This window comes from Scatophagus argus, chromosome 4 (genome assembly GCF_020382885.2).
Source record: "Scatophagus argus isolate fScaArg1 chromosome 4, fScaArg1.pri, whole genome shotgun sequence".
Classification (NCBI taxonomy): Eukaryota; Metazoa; Chordata; class Actinopteri; family Scatophagidae; genus Scatophagus; species Scatophagus argus.
In genome coordinates, this window is record NC_058496.1 from 25794857 (window position 1) to 25815993 (window position 21137).

At 42.0% G+C, this 21137-nt stretch overlaps 1 protein-coding gene across 2 annotated transcripts in view; it reads left to right on the forward strand.

Moving 5' to 3' along the window:
- Positions 1-13217: 13217 nt before the first annotated feature.
- adgrd2 (adhesion G protein-coupled receptor D2) overlaps positions 13218-21137 on the forward strand; it is a 35348-nt gene continuing 27428 nt past the window's right edge. The window contains exons 1-8 of one of the 2 annotated variants that reach the window (XR_006843137.1): positions 13218-13722; positions 13985-14042; positions 14216-14455; positions 14559-15188; positions 17710-17832; positions 18826-18920; positions 19455-19745; positions 20922-21033. Coding sequence is in view for 1 of the 2 variants with exons in the window: in XM_046386009.1 (XP_046241965.1) it covers positions 13678-13722; positions 13985-14042; positions 14216-14455; positions 14559-15188; positions 17710-17832; positions 18826-18920; positions 19455-19745; positions 20922-21033 (1594 nt within the window). In the remaining variant the exon portion in view is untranslated. The remainder of the gene's footprint in view (positions 13723-13984; positions 14043-14215; positions 14456-14558; positions 15189-17709; positions 17833-18825; positions 18921-19454; positions 19746-20921; positions 21034-21137) is intronic. The other variant, XM_046386009.1, reaches the window with a different exon arrangement.

The following is a 21137-nucleotide window of genomic DNA, read 5'->3' on the forward strand; positions in this document are numbered from 1 at the left end:
TTGTGATTGTTTTGGCACAACCACTCATTCCCAAGTCTCCCCCACATTTGTTTAGAGTTAATTTCTGTTGTTCCAGTTGTATTTGGTTTCTGATGAATAAAAGCATTTTTACTTTTCTCCACCACATGGACTCCTTCAAATTGTTTGGTTGAGGTGTTACAGCTTCCAGCATTCCCCTAGATTCCACCTCAATGGGGCTGTAACACAATTGGGGGCTCGTCCGGGATCTGAATATTCTTTTTTTTCAACCGCTAGTTTAAGGAGTCCCTGTAAATTTGTTAAAGGATCATGACTTTTGACCTGCAGGACTTCATCCATAGTCCAAGCTTGGAAAAAGTTCATTTATGCCGTAAGGATGACTTGCTCTGTATTGCAGCACATTATAATATAGCCGTACAGAAGCACGGCCTTAAGAGGGACATTAAAAGCAAGGTGCTGGAAAAACTAGTTGAGTTAAAGGTCCTTATAGTTCCTTTTGACCATGTCCAGGCTGAAGCAGGGGAAGATGTTGCTTTAGCTGTGTTGGGTGCTTCTGATACTAAAAGAGAAGGGATGACTCAGGCTACTCCCCTGGGTGGTAGAGTTGAGAGTGAAGGTCCACCTCCTACTCTGCCTCGTTTTGATCCTTTTTCTCCTGGTTCATCCCGATCGAGTTCAGAAGCTCGGCTTAAGGTTCGTCTAGCTCGCCTGCAGCTTGAGGCACAGGAAAAGGAGAGAGCGTATAAGGCGGACTATGATCTCAAGCTACAGGTTCGCAAGCTTGAGATAGAGGCCGAGAAGGAAATTAAGTTACGACAGCTTGATTTGGAGGCCCTGAGGATCTCTTCTGGGCAGGGGGCAGCAAAACCTTTTGATGATTTTGCATCTTCTGTGGCTCCATCCAAATTAAGTTTTGATGTGAGTAAACATATTGCCTTGGTGCCAACATTTAGGGAGTCAGAAGTTGACTCCTACTTCAGTGCATTTGAGAGGATTGCTACTGCACTAAATTGGCCTAAGGATATGTGGTCTGTTTTGCTTCATTGTAAACTGGTAGGTAAAGCTCAGGAGGTTGTGTCCTCTCTTTCATTAGAGGAAAGCCTGCAGTATGATATACTTAAAGAGTCTATCCTTCGTGCTTATGAGCTTGTGCCAGAAGCCTACAGACAAAGATTTAGGAGCCACAAGAAATCTAGTGGTCAAACATTTGTTGAGTTTGCACGAGAAAAAGGGGTTCTCTTTGACAAGTGGTGCACTTCTAGTGATGTCAATGGTGACTTTGAATCTCTTCGTCAGTTAATGTTGTTGGAGGATTTTAAGAATGCTTTACCAGATAGAGTGGTAGTATTCCTCAATGAGCAGAAAGTGACTTCATTGCAAAAAGCAGCCATATTGGCTGATGAATTTGTGTTGACGCATAAAAATGTGTTTGTGTCTTCCTCCCGCTCAGACAGAGTTTCTGTTTCACGCCGGGTGGGACATGATCCTGGTTACCTCCCTTCTGAAAAACTTAAGAGTCCACCATCACCTCCCCGTGTAGATCGTGAGTGCTTCTACTGCCATAAGAAGGGTCATCTAATTGCTGATTGTCTTTCTTTGAAGCGTAAACAATCTACCCCAAGTTCTTCCCAGCCAAAAAGCGTGGCCCTAATTAAGAGTGTGTCACGACCCAGTCCGGACATCATTCTGTCACAAAATGAAGATAGAGAACCTGATTCCTGTTTCAAACCGTTCATTTCTGAGGGCTTTGTTTCATTAACAGGGCGTCCAGTGGATCGCCGGCCAGTAAGAATTCTGAGGGATACAGCGGGATCACAATCCATCATTCTTGAGGGTGTTTTACCCCTGTCAAGCTCATCGGCCTGTGCTTCAAGTGCACTTGTTCAGGGTGTAGGAATGGAGTTTGTGCCTGCCCCTTTACATAACATCTATGTTCACTCTTCGCTGGTCAGTGGGTTCTTTAAAGTTGCTGTCCTTCCAGTCTTACCAATAAATGGGGTTGACTTTATTTTGAGTAACGACCTGGCTGGTGGCAAGGTTTTTCCTGTTCCTGAGGTTCTGGACAGTCCTCATTCAAGCCCAGGGTCAGATGATGTTGCCCACAAGCACCCTGGCGTTTTTCCAGCATGTGTGGTTACCAGAGCCCAGTCCAAGAACAATGATCTGGACTTGTCTGACACTTTCCTGGTCACTGAATCACTTCCCAACAATGACCTAACAGAGCCTGAACGTTCACATAATCCACCTGACATGGAGTCACCCCGCTTTAGTTTTGGTGATGTCTGCCTGCCAGCGACCAGAGAAGAGTTTATTGCAGCACAAAAGACTGATGTTACCCTGTCAAAATGTCTCTCTTCTGTCCTTAGTCAGGAGGAAGCCCAGAAGAAGAGACTAGCCTACATAAGTGACAGTGGCTTACTGATTCGTCGTTGGGCCGGTGACATGGATGGTGAATGGAGTGCAACTTACCAAGTTGTGGTGCCTACAGCTTACCGCTCTCAGGTATTGTCGTTGGCTCATGACCACCCATGGTCAGGCCACATGGGGGTCACTAAAACCTATCAGAGAATCCTCAAACATTTCTTTTGGCCAGGACTTAAGTCTGATGTTGTCAGTTACTGTCGTACCTGTCATGTGTGCCAAGTAGCAGGAAAACCTAATCAAGTGATTCCTCCTGCTCCTCTCCATCCAATTCCTGTGATGGGGGAGCCATTTGAAAAGGTGATTGTTGATTGTGTGGGACCATTGCCAAAGACTAAAGCTGGGAACCAGTTTCTGTTAACCATTATGTGTGCTTCCACCAGATTCCCAGAAGCAATGCCACTACGGAAAATCACCGCTCCAGTTGTCACCAAAGCCTTGGTAAAGTTCTTTACTGTGTTTGGCCTGCCTAAAGTAGTTCAAACTGACCAAGGCACCAACTTTAAGTCTAAAGTGTTTGCCCAGGCTCTCAGAATGTTAGGTATTAAACATGTGACATCCAGTTCCTACCATCCGGAAACCCAAGGGGCACTAGAGCGGTTTCACCAGACTATGAAGTCCATGTTACGCAAACACTGCTATGACTCTGAGAGGACATGGGATGACAGTGTCCCACTTGTTTTGTTCGCTGCCCGCGAGGCAGTCCAGGATTCCACAGGATTTAGTCCTGCTCAGTTAGTCTTCGGACATGAGGTCAGGGGTCCTCTGAAAGTCCTAAAAGAGCATTTGATCACCCCAGTGAAATCAGTCAAGAGTCTCCCAGAGTATGTTACTGAGCTCAGAAATCGTCTACAGCAAGCCTGCACTTTAGCAAGAGAGACATTAACCTCAACCCAGACCAGGATGAAGCAGCGCTATGATCGGAAAGCAGTTGTTCCCATGATTCAACCAGGTGACAAGGTCCTGGTCCTGTTGCCTATACCTGGCTCAACACTCTCCAACAAGTTTTCTGGTCCTTACATTGTGGAGAAGAAGCTCAGTGATACAAACTATGTTATCCACACCCCTGATCGCAGACGAGGAACTAGGGTGTGTCATGTCAACATGTTGAAACCGTACTACTCCAGAGAAGCTCAAGGAGGAACATCAACCGATCAGAACATGACAACCGTTTCACCGGTTGCTTTGATTACTGTGAGCTCTTCTGATGATGACGATAATGGCTTGGTTATGCGTAATGCCACACCACAAGGGGCAAGGTTAAGTAACAGTGAGGTGCTGTCTAATTTACCTCACTACTTGACTCACCTCCCTGCTAACCAACACAGTGACATGGAAAAACTTTTAGGTGAGTTTCCTTGTCTGTTTACTGATGTTCCCTCACAGACTTCTGTTGTCATGCATGACATTGTTCTGACTAACCCTCGACCAATCAAGCAACATGCTTATCGGGTTAATCCAGTTAAGAGGGAAATCATGAAGAAGGAGGTTGACTATCTTGTGCAGAATGGCTTTGCAGTACCGAGTTCAAGCCCATGGAGTTCACCTTGTCTTCTAGATGCCAAGTCTGATGGAAGCCCCAGGTTTTGCACGGATTATCGCAGGGTGAATGCAGTCACTGTGCCAGATGCACATCCTTTGCCTCTAATTGACGACTGTATTGATGAAGTTGGGCCTGCAACTTATGTCACAAAGCTTGATTTGTTAAAAGGATATTGGCAAGTTCCTTTAACGCCACGTGCCTCTGAAATTTCTGCTTTTGTGACCCCTGACAACTTCCTCCAGTACACAGTCATGCCCTTTGGGATGTGTAATGCTCCTGCAACCTTTCAGAGGCTGGTAAATAAGGTGCTAGGAGATATTCCGAACTGTCGATCATACCTTGATGACATTGTTATTTACTCTGATGACTGGATAAGTCATATATCTACACTAAGGGAAGTTTTCAGACGCCTTTCAGCAGCTTCCCTTACCTTAAATCTTGCCAAATGTGAATTTGGGAGGGGTACTGTGCTCTACCTCGGTCATCAGGTTGGTGGTGGACGAGTGTGTCCTGTAGACGCCAAGGTCTCAGCTATTACAGAATTCCCTGTACCTAGCACTAGGAGACAACTACGACGTTTCCTTGGAATGGCTGGATATTATCGTCGGTTCTGTAGAAATTTTTCTTCTGTTGCAGCTCCGCTAACTGCTTTGACCAGTCCCTCCCAGACCTTTGTGTGGACTGGTGAGTGCCAAAAGGCCTTTGAAAGTCTTAAAGGTATCCTGTGTTGCACCCCTGTTCTGTCTGCCCCAGATTTTTCCAGACCTTTTAAGCTTGAAGTTGATGCCAGTGCTGCTGGAGCTGGGGCTGTTCTCCTGCAGGAGGACGATGAAGGTATTGACCATCCTGTAAGTTACTTCTCCCGCAAGTTTGACAGACACCAGGTCAAGTATTCTACTATTGAGAAGGAGACTCTGGCATTACTGTTTGCCTTACAGCATTATGAGGTTTACCTGGGGTCGAGTGTTAAACCCATCCAGGTCTTTACTGACCACAACCCCTTGGTGTTTCTCTCAAGGATGTATAACAATAATCAGCGCCTCATGCGCTGGTCTCTCATTGTGCAAAACTACAACCTCGAAATTAACCATAAGAGGGGGTCAGAAAATATCCTTGCAGATGCTTTGTCCCGTGCTGTGTAAAATAGTGGAGATACTGTGTAGTTCCAAACATGTTTGGACTTATATGGGAGGGGGTGTTACATGCAGGCAGGTTTGTGTGTGTCTCTTGTTCCCTGTTGTGTTCCACAGGTATCAGCTGTGAGTGGGTCCACCTGTGCTGCCGGGCTGCCCTGCTGATTGGTTCATTGGAACTTACATCTGGCCAATCATCATTCAGGGACCTTGTCATATAGGCCAGCACACCTGTCTGCGCTCTCTCTCTCTCTCTCTCTCTCTGGACATTGGTCTGTGTTTGTGAAGCTGCAAAGAAATAGAGGTAAAAGCATGTGGTGGGAGATTTTGGCGAAGTAGGTGAGTTTGGGTTACCCCATACATTTGTGCAGCACATAGTGGTTTTTGTTAATGCTCACTAGGGTTATTGGTTGGTGCCACCCGCTGTATTTAATTTATTTAAGTCTTTTTTTTAGATCAGAGACAGGTAGGCCTTTTGTTTGTTCTTTTGTTCTTAGCAGTTGAGTGTAGTTAGGCCTAGTTTTTTTGTACTGTTTTGTGATTGTTTTGGCACAACCACTCATTCCCAAGTCTCCCCCACATTTGTTTAGAGTTAATTTCTGTTGTTCCAGTTGTATTTGGTTTCTGATGAATAAAAGCATTTTTACTTTTCTCCACCACATGGACTCCTTCAAATTGTTTGGTTGAGGTGTTACAGCTTCCAGCATTCCCCTAGATTCCACCTCAATGGGGCTGTAACAGTACTGTACAATTAAGTACAATTTTGAGGTACTTGTACTTTACTTGAGTATTTCTGTTTTCTGCTATTTCATATTTCAACTTCACTACATATTAGATGTAAATTTTATACTTTTTACTCTGCTACATTTATTTAGCAGCTTCAGTTGATTCAGACTTTTCACAATGGATAATATGTTTTTCAAACTGAATCATTAAAAATGAAACAAGTGGCCTCCAGCAGCTTTGGCTTATAAAGCATACAGAAACATTTCAGATGACTATGAGTTGTTCACAGCGCCACCAAATAATGATTTTTTGATCTTTTTATATGGTTTCATTTGAATAAAGGTTAAAATAATCACTACTCTTTACTTTAATACTTTAACTACATTTAAATGCTGCTACTGCTTATATGTACTTTTACATTGCTGTATACTTTTACTTAAGGAAGGGATCTGAACACTTCGACAACTGCTCAGCACTGACCACATCCTATGCAGTACCGCGTGATGATGTGTCAAGATTCAGTCAAAGCCAGTTTATTACGCTGGCACTGATGCTGATATTTTTGCATTGAACCTTATCAAGTCTTACTTTTTCACACATCCATCCATCCATTTTCTATACCGCTTATCCGTCAGGGTCGCCGGGGAGCTGGAGCCTATCCCAGCTGACTACGGGCGAGAGGCGGGGTTCACCCTGGACTGGTCGTGGGGCAGTCGTGGATCAGCAGTTAGGGTGTCGGACCCGTAACCGGTGGATCGCTGGTTCGATTCCCCGTACCGGTGTCCATGGCTGAGGTACCCTTGAGCAAGGTACCTAACCCCCACTGCTCCCCGGGCGCTGCACGCGGTCGCCCACTGCCCCGGGTTTGCTGTGTGTGTGTGCACGTCACTTGGGTGGGTTAAATGCAGAGCACGAATTTCGTTGGAGTGAGTTCCCTCCAACGACAAAATATGTCACTTTCTTTCTTTCTTTATCGCAGGGCCAACACACAAAGACAGACAACCACACACTCTCACACTCACACCTAGGGGCAATGTAGCGTAGCCAATTAACCTAATGTGCATGTTTTTGGTGTTGTGGGAGGAAGCCGGAGAACCCGGAGAAAACCCACGCAGGCACAGGGAGAACATGCAAACTCCACATAGAAGGGCCCAGACCGGGATTCGAACCTGGAACCCTCTTGCTATGAGGCGACAGTGCTAACCACTGCACCACCGTGCCGCCCTTTTTCACACATTCATAGTCAAAATAACTACACTGTATACAGCAGACTCATTAACATTAATTCTCCACAAAATTCAAACTTTTCTCATCAGTCAGAACTGTTTTGTGTAACATCCCATCAGAAGTGCATAACAGTAACTGTGTGATATTTTTGTTCAAATGCTGCTGTTGGCAAACCAATGCATCAGCGTGACCCTTGTTGTTTTGTAATGGATGAACTCTTTCTGCAGAGAGAGGGGTTGACTCAGCTCTGTATTGTCACACTCAAGCTGGAGACCAATTCTGTCCAAAGAGGAGAGAACTAACACTGGCCTGGCCCGTCCCTTTCTCCCTGTCTTTATCCTTCTCTTTGTTTCATGCCAACACCCTGTTTCGTTTATACTGCTGCTTTCAAAGGCGGTCTCCGTGGTGACGATGTGACCCCTGCTGCTGTCGACCAGGTCCTCTGTAGCGGGCCTGATTGATAGTCGGGGGACAGCCATAAAGGCTATCTGCTGTTGCTAGATTAGGCCAGACAAACATGGCCCCCAATTGCTGACCAGCCAGGAATGTTTGTTTACAAGGGAGCATTCCTCCATTTTTTTATTTGCAGATTTACAGACATGTATCTTCTGAGTTTCTAATCAGTGCTATAATAGCAGAGGATTAAATATGTCAGATATTTACTGTAGTGGTGTAAACTGGGATACAAGCTTCTTGAGAATTTGCAAATTATATTTAAACCATTCCTACTTCAAGAAGCATGTGCAGAACTCACTCTGCAAAGTATTTAGAAAAATATGTTTTCCCCTCTAAAGCTGCTGCATTCTCATATTTGTGAGATCAAGATGCAGTATATTTCCCATGAAACAGGTTAATATGCTAGAGGAGTCATCTTCATGTCTATTCGACAACTGAGCAGCTGGGTGGGATAAAAAAAGCGGGAGGGATTGTCACTATGTTTCTGTCCTATCGTCTAATGCTCTGCTGGGCCCGTTCTTCTGGGAAAAGCCTTCATTCTCGCTCCACATGTAGGTCAATGGCCTTTTGTGTGCGACGATGCGAGTCCACCGAGTGTTTGACGTTTCCATACCCCTCTTACAATTCCCAGGTTGTCATGGAAATACACTGGGTGGCAGTGGCAGCAAAGTTACAGTGGAGGGAAGAGCGAGCAAAAGGAGGAGGTCAATTAGCCAGGCCTCTTTTGTGAGCTTCAGTTCTGTGGCCAAGTCTGTTGATTAAGAGAGCTCTGACCAAAGGCATTTGTTGACTTCAGGCAAAAAGCAGGCCAGATTATTCAAGGAACAGGGCAAATCCAGAACACTTTTTTTTATCACGCCATAGCCTTGTAAAGAACTGTTACTCTTCAATGAAGTTAAAATACATGAGTTAAAAGATGTTAGATTTATGTGGCTTTTGTGTGAAGCATCCAGAAAAAAAAAAAGAAAAAAAAAAAGATGGGTTTGGTGTTGAGTCAGAGCCAGCAAAGGAGCTCCAAACAGCTGTTTGCACACTGAGCTGAAGGTTAATAATGTAAAGAAATGTTCTCTATACCTAAACAAACACACACACGTATTTCACTTTCACTCAAGCCCTCATGTTGCTGTTACATATATTGGTGATTGTTATATTGCTGTTGTATATATGATAAGAGAGAAGTCATTAATCCCAATAAGCACATCTGTAGGGAGACCCTGGACACACTGAGTAAATTTAGACTTTTGGCTTATGTATTTTCACAGCAGAAATTTTTCAAATGTTTGATCTATTAAGTAGATCAGGGCCAGGTTGTGTGAACATGTTGCTCTGGGATACACTGTAGTATTTCTTGTGGTGCATTTCTGTTGACTGCCACTGTTTTTATGACCCGATTCACTGGATTGTAGTTGACCCACACCAGCTCTTCCCTATTTTGAACAGATGTCAGGTTTACAAGCAAGTGTCAGGGTTAAAAGGAAATGCCATTTTTTTATTTTTTTTAACCTGGGTTGTCAAGTTTCCTAAGCTCTTTCCAGGAATCTAAACTGCATTTAATGCATTTAGGCAACACAGTCGTGTAAGTGCCCTCCACAACATAGCCATGATGCATGCAGCGTGACCCTGCAGTGAAAACACAAGATCACCTCCAGAACTTCTTTGCAGGGTTCAGGGCAGTTTTTGTAACAGACAATACATCAAATATTGTGAGGGCAATCAACAATGGTGGCTTTGTATACATCAGGCCACACGGAGCTCAATATCACCAAAGCCAATCAGCTTGTGATGGACTACAAAACTTCAAACATGCTGCTACAAAGAAGTTAAACATTTCAAAATGTGTAGGCGCACATCTTCAACCCCACAGCACAGAAGATCTATACAATTAGCATAGGTGGACTTCAGGATTAGTGTCACCAATACAGTGTGTGACCAAATGTGACATATGGCCACAGTCTGCCCTTCCGTTCTTGAGTTATGGAATTGAATAATTGATAGAAAACATTATTATGTCACAGTGAAGTTGATCTTTGACTTTTTGGATATAAAATATCATCACTTTATTATTTTATACTATTAGACATTGTGTAAAATGTTGTCATAATTAACAATAACTGACCACCAAATTCTAATAAGTTCCTAAGATCCTCAGGTGCAGTAGATGGTTGTGGTGGTTGCTCCAGTCCAAATGCTGAGCTGCTGTTGTGAATGTTGACAAAGGAAGCTGCTGCATTGGAATTGTTGAGATTTTTAACCGGGCTATCTTACTGTATGGTAGAGAGAAAGGGTAAGCCTAACTGATGCTGGTCTGGACATGATGTGATGTCCTTATATATACAGTATATTCTGACTTATGACCTGTGCTGGACTTGTAACAGTAACTGACAGATAAATGGACAGGAGTCAAAAGTACATTGTTTTCCTCTAAAATGTAATGGACTGGAAGTACAAAGCTGTATCAAATAGAAATGCTTAAGTACAATTTTGTACTTAAGAAGTAAGTACAACAACAGTAAGTGGTTGGAAAGTAATAGCAGGAAGACATGAAGGAAGAAGAGGGCCCTTTGTTCTCACACAGGCTGCACTTAATGATTGTATTCATCTCACCCCATATTGTACACAGAAATTTGTACCCTGTATTTTAGGAAGCGGGCAAACGTAGACTTCAATACTCTCCTCGGCTGCAGGGGTTTATTCTTCCACAAGCTCCAGGCACTGCCCGTGGCTCTGACCCCCATAGCTCACCAGTTCACAACAGCTGTCTGCCAGTTAACACTGCCACTTTGTTAATCCAAAACCCTGACATCAGTCCCTCCTCCTCTCCATATCTCTGCAGTACAATTAACTGCACAGCAACCCACAGGAAACCGTTCCATTTCCAATAGACCACCATGACACCTTATTCAGAATTAAAACCTATACGGTAATTAATGTTGAGAGACAATGACTTAACTTATAAGCAGCATCTAAATGTTGCTTCTGCTCAAGCTGGAGCTGATTTAAACTGCTCTCTATAGACCATCACACCAAGGCGGACTTTGGTGGCATCGCATTCTAAGTGCGTGGACATTGGTGTGGATTTGGTCCCCCCCCCTTTGCAGCTGTGGCAGCTTCTGCTCTCCTGGGAAGGCTTTCCATGGGATTTTAGAGTGTTCCTGTTGGGTGGTTTTAGTCCTTCATGCAGTGGAGCATTTGTGGGGATGGGAACTGGTGTTAAACAGGGTGGCCTGGCTCGCGGTCTCCATTACAGCTGGTCCCAGGGATGTTTGAAGGGGGCTCCATGCAGACCAGTTGGGTTCTTTTGCACACTTCCAGGCATGTCTTTGTGGAACTTGCTTTGCGCACTGGGGCGCAGTTGTGCTGGGGAGGAGGGGGCCTTCACTGGGCTGTTGCCACAGAGTTGGAAGCAAAGCATTGTACAAAATATTTTGGTATACTGGAGTATTAAGATTTCTCTTCACTGGACGTAAGGGGCCTAAGCCTAACCTGTGTTCATTTTAGATATTTTATGAAAAACTTGATTTTCTAATTATATAGACAGCAGCCATCACAAATAATAAATGTTAATGTATTTTTGTTATTATTTGAAAGTTCAGCCAATACACTTTCTGCTTTGAAAATTCTGGCCTGTTGATTATCCCTGGCCTAGGGTGGCCAGGTGTTCAATTAGCTTCTTTAGCCAGTAGACATGGATCATATTAGGGCCTAGTGCTGTCCATCTTTTCATGTCTGACAATCTTTGTTGGATGTCTGCCACTGTGATGGATGCTGGGTCTTGTTCTGAGAGATTGCGGTTGTCTGCTCTTAGGTCCACTAGCCACTGAGCTTTGGTGTTATATGATTCCTCCTTCTCCCATATGTTCTTCCAGTACTGTTCAATCTCAGCCCTGATTGGATCTGTTCTCATGTTATTGCCCTGCCACTGGGAGTACACTTGGGATGGTTTGGTGGAGAACATCCTGTTTATACTCCTAGCTTCTGCTTCAGGTGGACAGCCAGAGCTGTGAACCTTTGCTTGGCAGTCTCCAGTGCCTCAGGTGTAGGCTTGTTCATCAGCAGCTCTCCCTTTATCATATCTTTCTGTAGCTCTGAGAGGTGCCTGACTTCTCTCCATTTTGCCTTAATCTTGGCCTCCAGCCTCCTCTTCCATGGGGGGGTGCTTTTTGTGTCTTTGTATTCTATGGATGCTTGTAGCCAAGCATCTCTAGAATTACTGTTGCTGTGGTGTACATCGGCTCACGGGTCTCAGTAATCAACTTAGACATAGTCTGTAGTCCTGCATTAACATCTTCTAGCAGACTTTCAGAAGTTACAAAGTACCTTCTTAGGTGCAAGGTGTCCAGCTTTGTCACATTATTCTCAGGTCAACTGCCCTTCTGTTCAGGGACTCTGTGTCTGTTATTGGGACTTGGTACCCAATCTCCTTGTGTGAGAATGATGATATCTCCCCTCTGACCTGTTGTCCATGCATTCCCTTGCTGTTCAATTGTACTGTTGTTGTACCTCAACAATCTCTAGTTATGATAGCAGTTGCCATTTGCAGATGTTGGAGCACTGTGCTAGAAGTTGGTTTTCGAAGCCAGAGTCAGAGCCTCTGCATGTTACATCTATATATCTATATACTGTATATCAGTAAACACACACACACACACACATACATATACATATATATATATAGTGGAATCTGTTACAGCTGCAAAGGTGTCTATATATTTAGAATTCATTTTCATTAAAGTACCTGTTGGTGTAATGGCCAGGTGGCCCAGTAATTTGCTCTATAAAGTATGGCTTCGACTGAGTTTAAACCTTAACTTTGAACAGTTTTCATCCCTAACTGACACTCTGTGAAGGGGCAAATTACTGAAAGTACTTTGCAGAAACCTTTCATTGCTCGTGTTCATCACATTGCCTGCCCATTTCTTCTTCATGCAAACACTGACAAGTAAATGCTTGGGTTTTGACATTGCTGAGAAAGCAATATCCAGGCGTTTCAGCCTGGAGAAACCGTGGGGTCTTTTCCAGTCTTTCATACCATGAGTAGATATCTTGGTAGAATACTAATGGCTGGCTTTGTCTCAGTCAGTCTTTGTCTTCATCACTGGACTCTGGGCTGTCAGGATATTAAGAATTTACTCTAGCACTTTTACCCTCAAGTACGTCAGTCTCTGTGTATGAGTCTCGACTCAAAAATTTCTACAGTCTAGTCATACATGAACTAAATGAGGAGTGATGATATTTATGTCAGCGATAGAAAATCATGAATAATTGATTTGTTTTCCTTATACATGTCCTCAGTTTATTTCAGTCAGCTATGATGTTTGCTATTTGCTTTTCCTGCGTTGGTTGCTTACTCTTTTGACCAAGTCTAGCCTATGGGTTGCAGTATTTACACCCGTGATGTGTAATATAATTACATAGCCACTTCACAAGTGGTACTAATCTTTTACTGACTATGAAGTAGAGCAATAAAACAGGCCCCAGTTAACTCTAGGGAGTCTTACAGAAGGCATAAAGAGGGGCTATGTGGTAAAAATGTCTGCCATCCTGCTGCTCTTGATGAACTCTCTGTGCCAAATGCTTGACACTGCTTGCGTAAGTAGGGTTCTTTTAAAAAATGACTTCATTTGCATGACAAAGGCAGATGGCTTCAGGGTACGAAGGAGGGAGGGAGGAATGGGGGTGTGAAGAGAGGCAAGAGACGGACCGGGACTCTAGGACAGATGCATTGAGATTGCTGGCTCTCTACCACTCAGGAGAGGAGATACTCTGCTGGACATGCTGGTTATTGAATCCAAGACATTGGATGAGGAGTCAGGACAGATTTGGGTTTGATCATACCACACATGGAGTTTGTTTCCAGATTATTCAAATGTACTTTTTTTCTGCTTTGGCGTAAAAGAGAGGATTCTGCAACTGAGAATGCAACAGTGAATCCAGATATTTTTTATTTTTTTTTAAACTGGCTGGAGTGACACACTAAAATGCTTCTGGCTTGCCTTGTCATACAACACTCAAAACAACTTTTGAGACATTTTTGATTTAAACACCTGTAATAACTACAGTCTTGTATTTACTTTGTGACTTGACAGAGATACAGACCTTTTTGAAAGTGAAGTACATTTGGATACAGCAAAAATATTATTTTCTAGGTAAGTTGAGTGGTTTATTTTGGTTGGCGACTACACTGGCTTAGAGATGACTGGATCCCTACAAACTGGACTCATACTCTTCTCATTTGTGGTAACAACTTTTTCATTCTATACTACATAATAACATAAACTATGTAATATAAAAGCGTGCAAGCAGTTCTCTGTCTGTTTCATTTTCAACTTAATATGATTTGATTGTTACATTTGAAAATGCTACACAGTGCATCAACATATTAACCCTCTCTTTTCACATGATACTGGCTATTAAATGCTGCTTTTACTAACGTACAGGAAAATGCTCCACAGCAACTGTTAAAAAAGTGATAAAATAAATAAAACCCTTTGTTCTGTAGATGATATGTGAGAGTGAGCCAACACATGCTGATCCAGACAGAGTGGAGAACTCGCATGGTGAGACTGTTAATCACTCTAATTGGCCATTTAGTTGCCAGCATTTTCAATTCTAAGTATTGGCCTCTCTTGACCATCCACTTGATTTGTTAAAAGAACAGTTAAACAAGTATTTGAACGAGGCCTCAGTATGTTTCATTTATGCTTTTGCTTATTCATTTCTGTCTCCTCAGGACAATCCAGATTGGTCCATTTAACTTCTCACTTGGCCTTTCACCTAGTCAATGACTCAATGGCCTTCTCCAGAGCTGACAGCTTCTGCAGAGGCCAGTTCAGCTCTCTTGCTGTTCTGGACCAGTCAGAGGACAGGCAAGGAGCCTTGGAGCTGCTTCGACAGACTGGGCTTCGCCCACCCATATGGGTCAGGAATCCCAGCAAAGCAGCCCCTGAGTCTGTGTCCTTCTCCAAACAATGTGAGTGAAATAAGTGGACCTACAAGCAAATAAAATAAGTAAAGAAATATTAAAACCAAAATGTACAATGTGATCAGTGAGTTCTCTTTCTGTTCTTGTTTAGATTTACAGTTTTCAGCTCTAAACTTCCCAAAAGAATCCCGTGAGGGCTTTGTTCGTGTCAACATGTCCTTTCCCATCCTGTCGTCCATCAGCGTGTGTGTTCGTGTCCAGTGGAACCCCGATGGGAATGAGGTGTCCACCATCTTCTCCTATGCTGCACCTGTCTTTATCAATGAGTTCCAGCTAAGAGGCCAAATGAACATGCAGGGACGCATCCTCCTGGCACTTATCATCCATGGGAAGCACCTACCATATAAAGCTTCCTTCCTCAATGATGGAGCTTGGCATCATATCTGTGTCACGTGGCACCGGAGCAGTGGCCATTGGGCTATATATGTGGATGGGGACAGGAAGGATATGGGTTCAGGCACAGACACTTCCAGGGATATGTTTGGGGATGGGATACTCATTTTGGGTCAAGACCAAGATTCATTTGGAGGGAATTTCACGGAGCCTTTTTTTGGAAATATCACTGACTTCAATGTTTGGAATATGTCTCTGGAAAAAAGGCATGTCCTTTCCCTCAACGCTTGTTCACCCATGACCCAGGAATTGCTTTTCAGTTGGAACCTTGACCACCTAAGTAGCCATCCAGTAGTCAAGGAGGTGCAGGTCCTTCTGTTTTGCCCAGGTAAGATCACATTTTGTAAATGAGTCCAATTTCAGCACCCAAGTCAGCATCTCATAACGGGTGACCAAGATCAGATTTTTTCAAAGCGTCCTCTAAATGTCTTTGCAACATTGAGTCTTCCAGTGCATGAAGGTTGCAATTAATTTCTCTGTAGGTTAGAGCCTGGACATCCAAACCAAAAGCAATCCAATTTTAAAAAAATTCAAGCCGCTGAACTGATGGGGTTGTGTTTCATGTCCTGGTGAGACAACGAAATACTGTAAAATCCTGGAATTACAGTTTAAAGAGTTTAAAGATTTATCAGACAGTAAATCACAGGGGTGCAGTGGTTTATAAGATAGACTGGATATGAATTGCATTTGGACCCAGGCTGTGGTATTGCAGTGGTTTGCTAGTGTTGCTCAAGAGAGTTCACATTATCCATGTTTAGTGTTTTCTTCAGAGGGTTTCCTTGTTATGGAATAATCCTGATTTATTATAACTTGGGTATTTTTGTGGTTTTGACCATCATTTCTTTCAGTAGTAATATATACACATCAAAATTCTTGAGATTTGAGTCTGACATGGCAAGAAACATGAGCTGATGAGAAGCCGGATCAGTGAATATCATGTCAAAGAGATAACAAAAGAGAAAGATAACCTTTTTACCAAAACAATCCCAAACTGTTCACAGACTGACTTCCCAGTTAAACTAATATCTTTGCCATAATTGTGCATGCATGCTGTTTTAGTAAGTAATGAAGGATTATTTACGTTAACCCAAGATACACTCATTTTCAGTTTTGCCTCCAAGATTAACAGGATATACAATTGTTTTCAACCTGTCCGATCATCTGACCGCTCATCTTTCTTGCCTTCCTGGATATAGTTGTAGAGCCACTGCTGTCTTGGATCTCAGCAATGTCTTTTGTTATCATAACTGTCGTGATGAAATTATGGCCCAGAGTACAAAATAAGACCCGACTAGTAATAAACCAGAAATATCCATTAAGTTCAGTTTTTCAGGTGCAAACAAAGGTATTTGAACTCTGACTGAGCTAGATACCCACACCAAGACACCTGAAAAAAAAGTTTTTGTCAACTTTCAAACAACCGCAGCGCAACTCATTAGAAGCAAAATCATACAAAACAGCCAAAGAATGTCAAGAGGAGTCTTATTCAGCCTGTGTAGACAGATTTTATGTAGACATCTTTTGAGAGAAGCTACCAGTGGCATTGGAGGCAGTAAAGGGACTAAAAAGACCTCTGTTGCTTCCATTTGACTATTCTTTTTTAAATCTGCCCCATGTAAGGCTGGCGATGGTGTGGTTGCATATTGCAACCATCTGAATTCCTCATATCTCACCCTCCACTATAATGGCTATTAAAAACACAAAAAACATGAAAGGCCCTTTTCACATTCTTACTTTCAGGTGAATGGAAAAAACAATTATGAATATTAGGCCTATATTCCATTGTGCCCCCAAACGCTACACCTTTAAACAATCCTATTGTTACTTTCGAAAATACTTTACAGAAAATGTTTTCTCTGTCTTCAAGACCAAAGAAATGTATGACTGTGCCCCCACTCTTCCTATTTTTACTGTAAACTGAATGTCTATCTCCTACTCATCACACATCATCCATCATTCATAATACTGTGTAAACTGTATCTTCCAATTTGTCATTGTACTGTACTATGTCCTCTTGTAGTACATTTCTTACCTTTCTCTTAATTATATTCTATGCTACTGTATTGCATAAAGTATTGTCTATATCTTTAACATTGATTTTCATTCATAACATATATATATATAGATAGATAGATAGATAGATATTCGAACAGCTTTCACTTATTTCCCATTTTCATACCGTGTATTATTTTCTGTTTCCAACTCCTTGTGTCTGATGCCAGATCAGTAAGGTTAGCGTGACTTATCCAGTGGTTTCTCTAAGTTGCCTGTGTAATATTTTTTGAGCCATTCAGAAACAGTTCCTCCCTGAAGAGGAATGTGAAGCTAGACAGTGTGAAACTGATCAACTCGACATAGAGACACCTACAAACGCTAAAGGATGTCTGAGTGGTGAATGAAGGGGAGTGAAATAGAGACAGAGAAGCAGGGAGGGAGGAAGGAATGGATGCATGGAGGGGATTCCCACGACTTCAGCAGTGTGGGGGCAGCTCGGGGAGTTCCATACAGTGGTGAACAGACACTCCCTCTTATTTCTTAAAAGATCCATGCAGTTGTTTTTTTCTTTCTTTTTTTCTTTTTTTTGACAGAAACAATTCAAGATTATTTTTTAATTTATATTTATCATAATATATTTGTATTTATTATAAATTTACAATTCCTTATTTTGCTGTCAGCCCTCAACAACCCCGTGATGTTCCTGAATGCTATCATTCTTTTGAACTGACCCTCATGTTTACTTCATCCATTGTTCATGTTTTTCATCAGTGAAGGCACTGAGACATGCTCAAATTGACTGTCTTGTTTGACGCTGTGTGTTTGAATGTCTGTTCATATCAATGTTTGAGTAGCAACGCGCCACCAGATGGAGCTGCAGGGCTGTAGGACACTGCAGGGCTGGTCAGATCAGCTCCCACTGTATGGTTATACAGACTGTTCTGATCCACTGCCATTCATCTGCAGGAGCAGCAGAGGTGAGCCTCACACATTGTCAACTAGAACAGAGGTCGTCAGGGTTTTGCAGTTCAATATTAATGAATATAAGTGTTAACGATGACATAGGATTTAACTTTAATATGTTAATCTACCATTACAGTGTGAAAGATTAAAATTGAGTAACAAGGTCATTTCGTTGTCTTCTGGATTCACTTAAGTAAACTTCAGTAAACCAGAAGTAGCGGCACACTGAGCGCATTGTAGACTTTATTTACTGTGGGTTTCACCTCTGAGGCTACAGTTAACTACCTTTTTTATGAAGGCTGGGGTTGTATTTGTCCTGAATACATACAGACACTATTCAGAACTGAAAAGGGTAGTCCAAACTTTTTTCTTTTTTTTTTTTTTTTTTTTTTATGTATATATTTATATTTAAAATCAGTATAATCAAAGTATCGTGTTCTTTGTTGTGAAGACACAAATCCAAACATATCAGAACATTAGTGCATATACAGAGGTTTACATAGGATCTCTGTTATCTTTACATCTCTTCCTTACTCTTACTTATATACTCTTCCTTATATACATATATATATATATCCATTCTTGGGGCTCAACTGACATGGCTGTTTCTTTACTGTATAATCTTGCTGAAACACAACAGATTATGCTTTTCAACGTCCTTGTAGTAACATAAGCTAAACTGTTCCCATATGAAAATACAGAGAAGGGACATGTTAATGTACATTAGTTTTGGGGATATAAGTTTTACGTATGAACTTGAGTGGTTACTGTCAGAGGTTGGTAAAATTAAATTAGTAAATTAAGTAAATTAAATTTTACTATCTGAACCTGAAATAAAGCTAATCTCACTACTGACATTGAGATCGGAGATCAGTTTCTTCTTGGAGTTCAGTGTTTTATTCTGGGATGCTTCAGTAAGTTCTTTTAGCCACCTTAAAATGAGTGTGTGAGCATCAGAGCATTCTGTCATTACATCATCCACTGTGGTGTTATGTTGTTTTTGGCAGAGCGATACCTGAAGATGAAGCAGATGAGTGATTCTCTGAGCTCCCTGCCCACTGCCTTTATGAACCATCTGATGAAGCTTTCCAACAAAACCCAGGTAGACAATCTATACATCTTCATTTAGATAACTTTCACTACTTAAAACTTTGTGCATACCTTATCTTCAAGTCAGTCAGAGATACTCTTAAGTTGCATTTAGGGAAAAATACTTTATTTTCTTTTTAAAAATTGATCACAGTGTTTTACAAATATATGCATGTACTTTCATGGGGTTTGAGATTTTGAGTTTGTTAGAAGTTGATGTTGATACTAATATCTCAGATGAAAATCTTATGTTTTATGTTGTATATTAACAGTTAATTTTCTTGTCAAATAATATAGATTGTAACATTTTAGGATCTGTCTCCACAAAAGCACAGAGAAACTATACAACTAATATGTAAAAAATATATATACATAATATACCAAATTATATTCATCACATACCAGAGCATTTTATTTGGCTTCTTATGGAGTTCTGTGAAATACTGACCTTACACAGTATTCATAATGAAAACATGCATTTTAGAATTGAAATGTGCATGATTGCAAAATGAAAGAATTGCTGTACCTCAGCTGTCTACACTCTTAGGCAGTGCTGGGGCAGCAGCCATCTGGGCTGAGCAGCCTGGCCCAGGCATCTACCCTGCTGGACGTTACTGTCCAGGCCCTGGAAGACACCAAGGAGGAGGGATTGCAGCCAACAGACATGGTGTCCCTCATCCAGCTACTGTCTCTGGCTGCGGACGTCCCCACACAGCCACTCACTGATGCCACCAACCACAGTCAGGACAACATTCAGGAGCTCAGCCAGCAGTTCATCAGTGTGGCCGACAGCATCATCAGTGAAGACAACGCCCTCAAGTGGCAGGCTATTAAAGAGGTGCTGCATATTGTTACTTTGTCTTGAGCCATGATGCACATGTGGCTCCGCAATGTTGATAAATGGATGGTTTGCAAACCTTTGCAGTTTTGCATTGTATTTACATTTAATGTTAAATGTTACAAATTTAGAAAGGAACCCTTGGTCATAACTGTTTGGATACTGCTTAAACTCGCTTTTTTCTAAGCTGCTTTGTTTTTTATTTATGGGAGACAAAACACTGTCACACTGTCATTGTCACTTGCCAGAAATAGTTCAGGATTATCAGGATTATTTTCTCAGACTTTAGAAAAATCTTACAGAGGCAAGAAAAACATTATGCAGCTTTTTTCAGGTATAGAGTAGTTTTAAATTCATATGTATACCATATATTTCATTTCCTTTTGAATTGTAGCAAACTTTAGTTCTTCAAACTGAAAGTAAAAAATGTGAGTTTTGGTGGTGGCTGAATTTGAAAAGCATTGAAATGTTGACATTACTGGATAGGTAGGTAGGTAGGTAGGTAGGTAGGTAGGTAGGTAGGTAGGTAGGTAGGTAGATAGATAGATAGATAGATAGATAGATAGATAGATAGATAGATAGATAGATAGATAGATAGATAGATTTCAGCTCTAAAACACTAGAGGGCAGTATGCTTCTGTAGATACATTATTTGAAGAGTTCATCATCAACAATGGAATGATGAGTGGACAGATGCTATAGAGATTTTACAGAGGAAACTATGCTCTAACCCACATCACACTTGGTTACCTTCTAACCAACACCCCCCCCCCAGCCGCACTTACAAGGCCACCTCAGCCCAGATGAGCAGCACTCTGAAAAACTGTGGCTGTACTCATCCACAGTCCTCCCTCGCTCTGCTCCCAGCTTTGTCTCCAAGGCTCAGCCCTTAGATTGGCATATTGAATTCAGAATGTGGGATTTTAAAACAGACAATGGCAAAATCGACAATTGTACCCTGCATTAAAGGCCATTCTATTGAGCTGTGTGTGTTCTCTTCAGCCAAACTGTGTGTATACTCTGACAAACAGTTAGCATCACTGAAAGCATTTTCTTATTATGTTGCATTTGAATGGTCATTTTGAAATGTACCACTTGAGCTTTGCTAAATGTGCTCAGTAGGGCAGATGGATGATTATTGCTGCTGCTGAGATGCCAGTGCTCCGTGTGTTTTAGGTGGTGAATGGCCCTATGGATGTGGTCAAGAGTATTGACCAGATGGTGACCAGCCTGAGCTCTCACTTGATGGCAGAGACTAATCACGTAACCATTCACAGCCCCAACATCAGTAAGTCACATACACTCACACACCGAGATATAAAAACATATTGGTTTGCATGGCTTTCATTTTTGTAGCTCCCTCACCAACTGTTAAGATCTCATTATGATGTG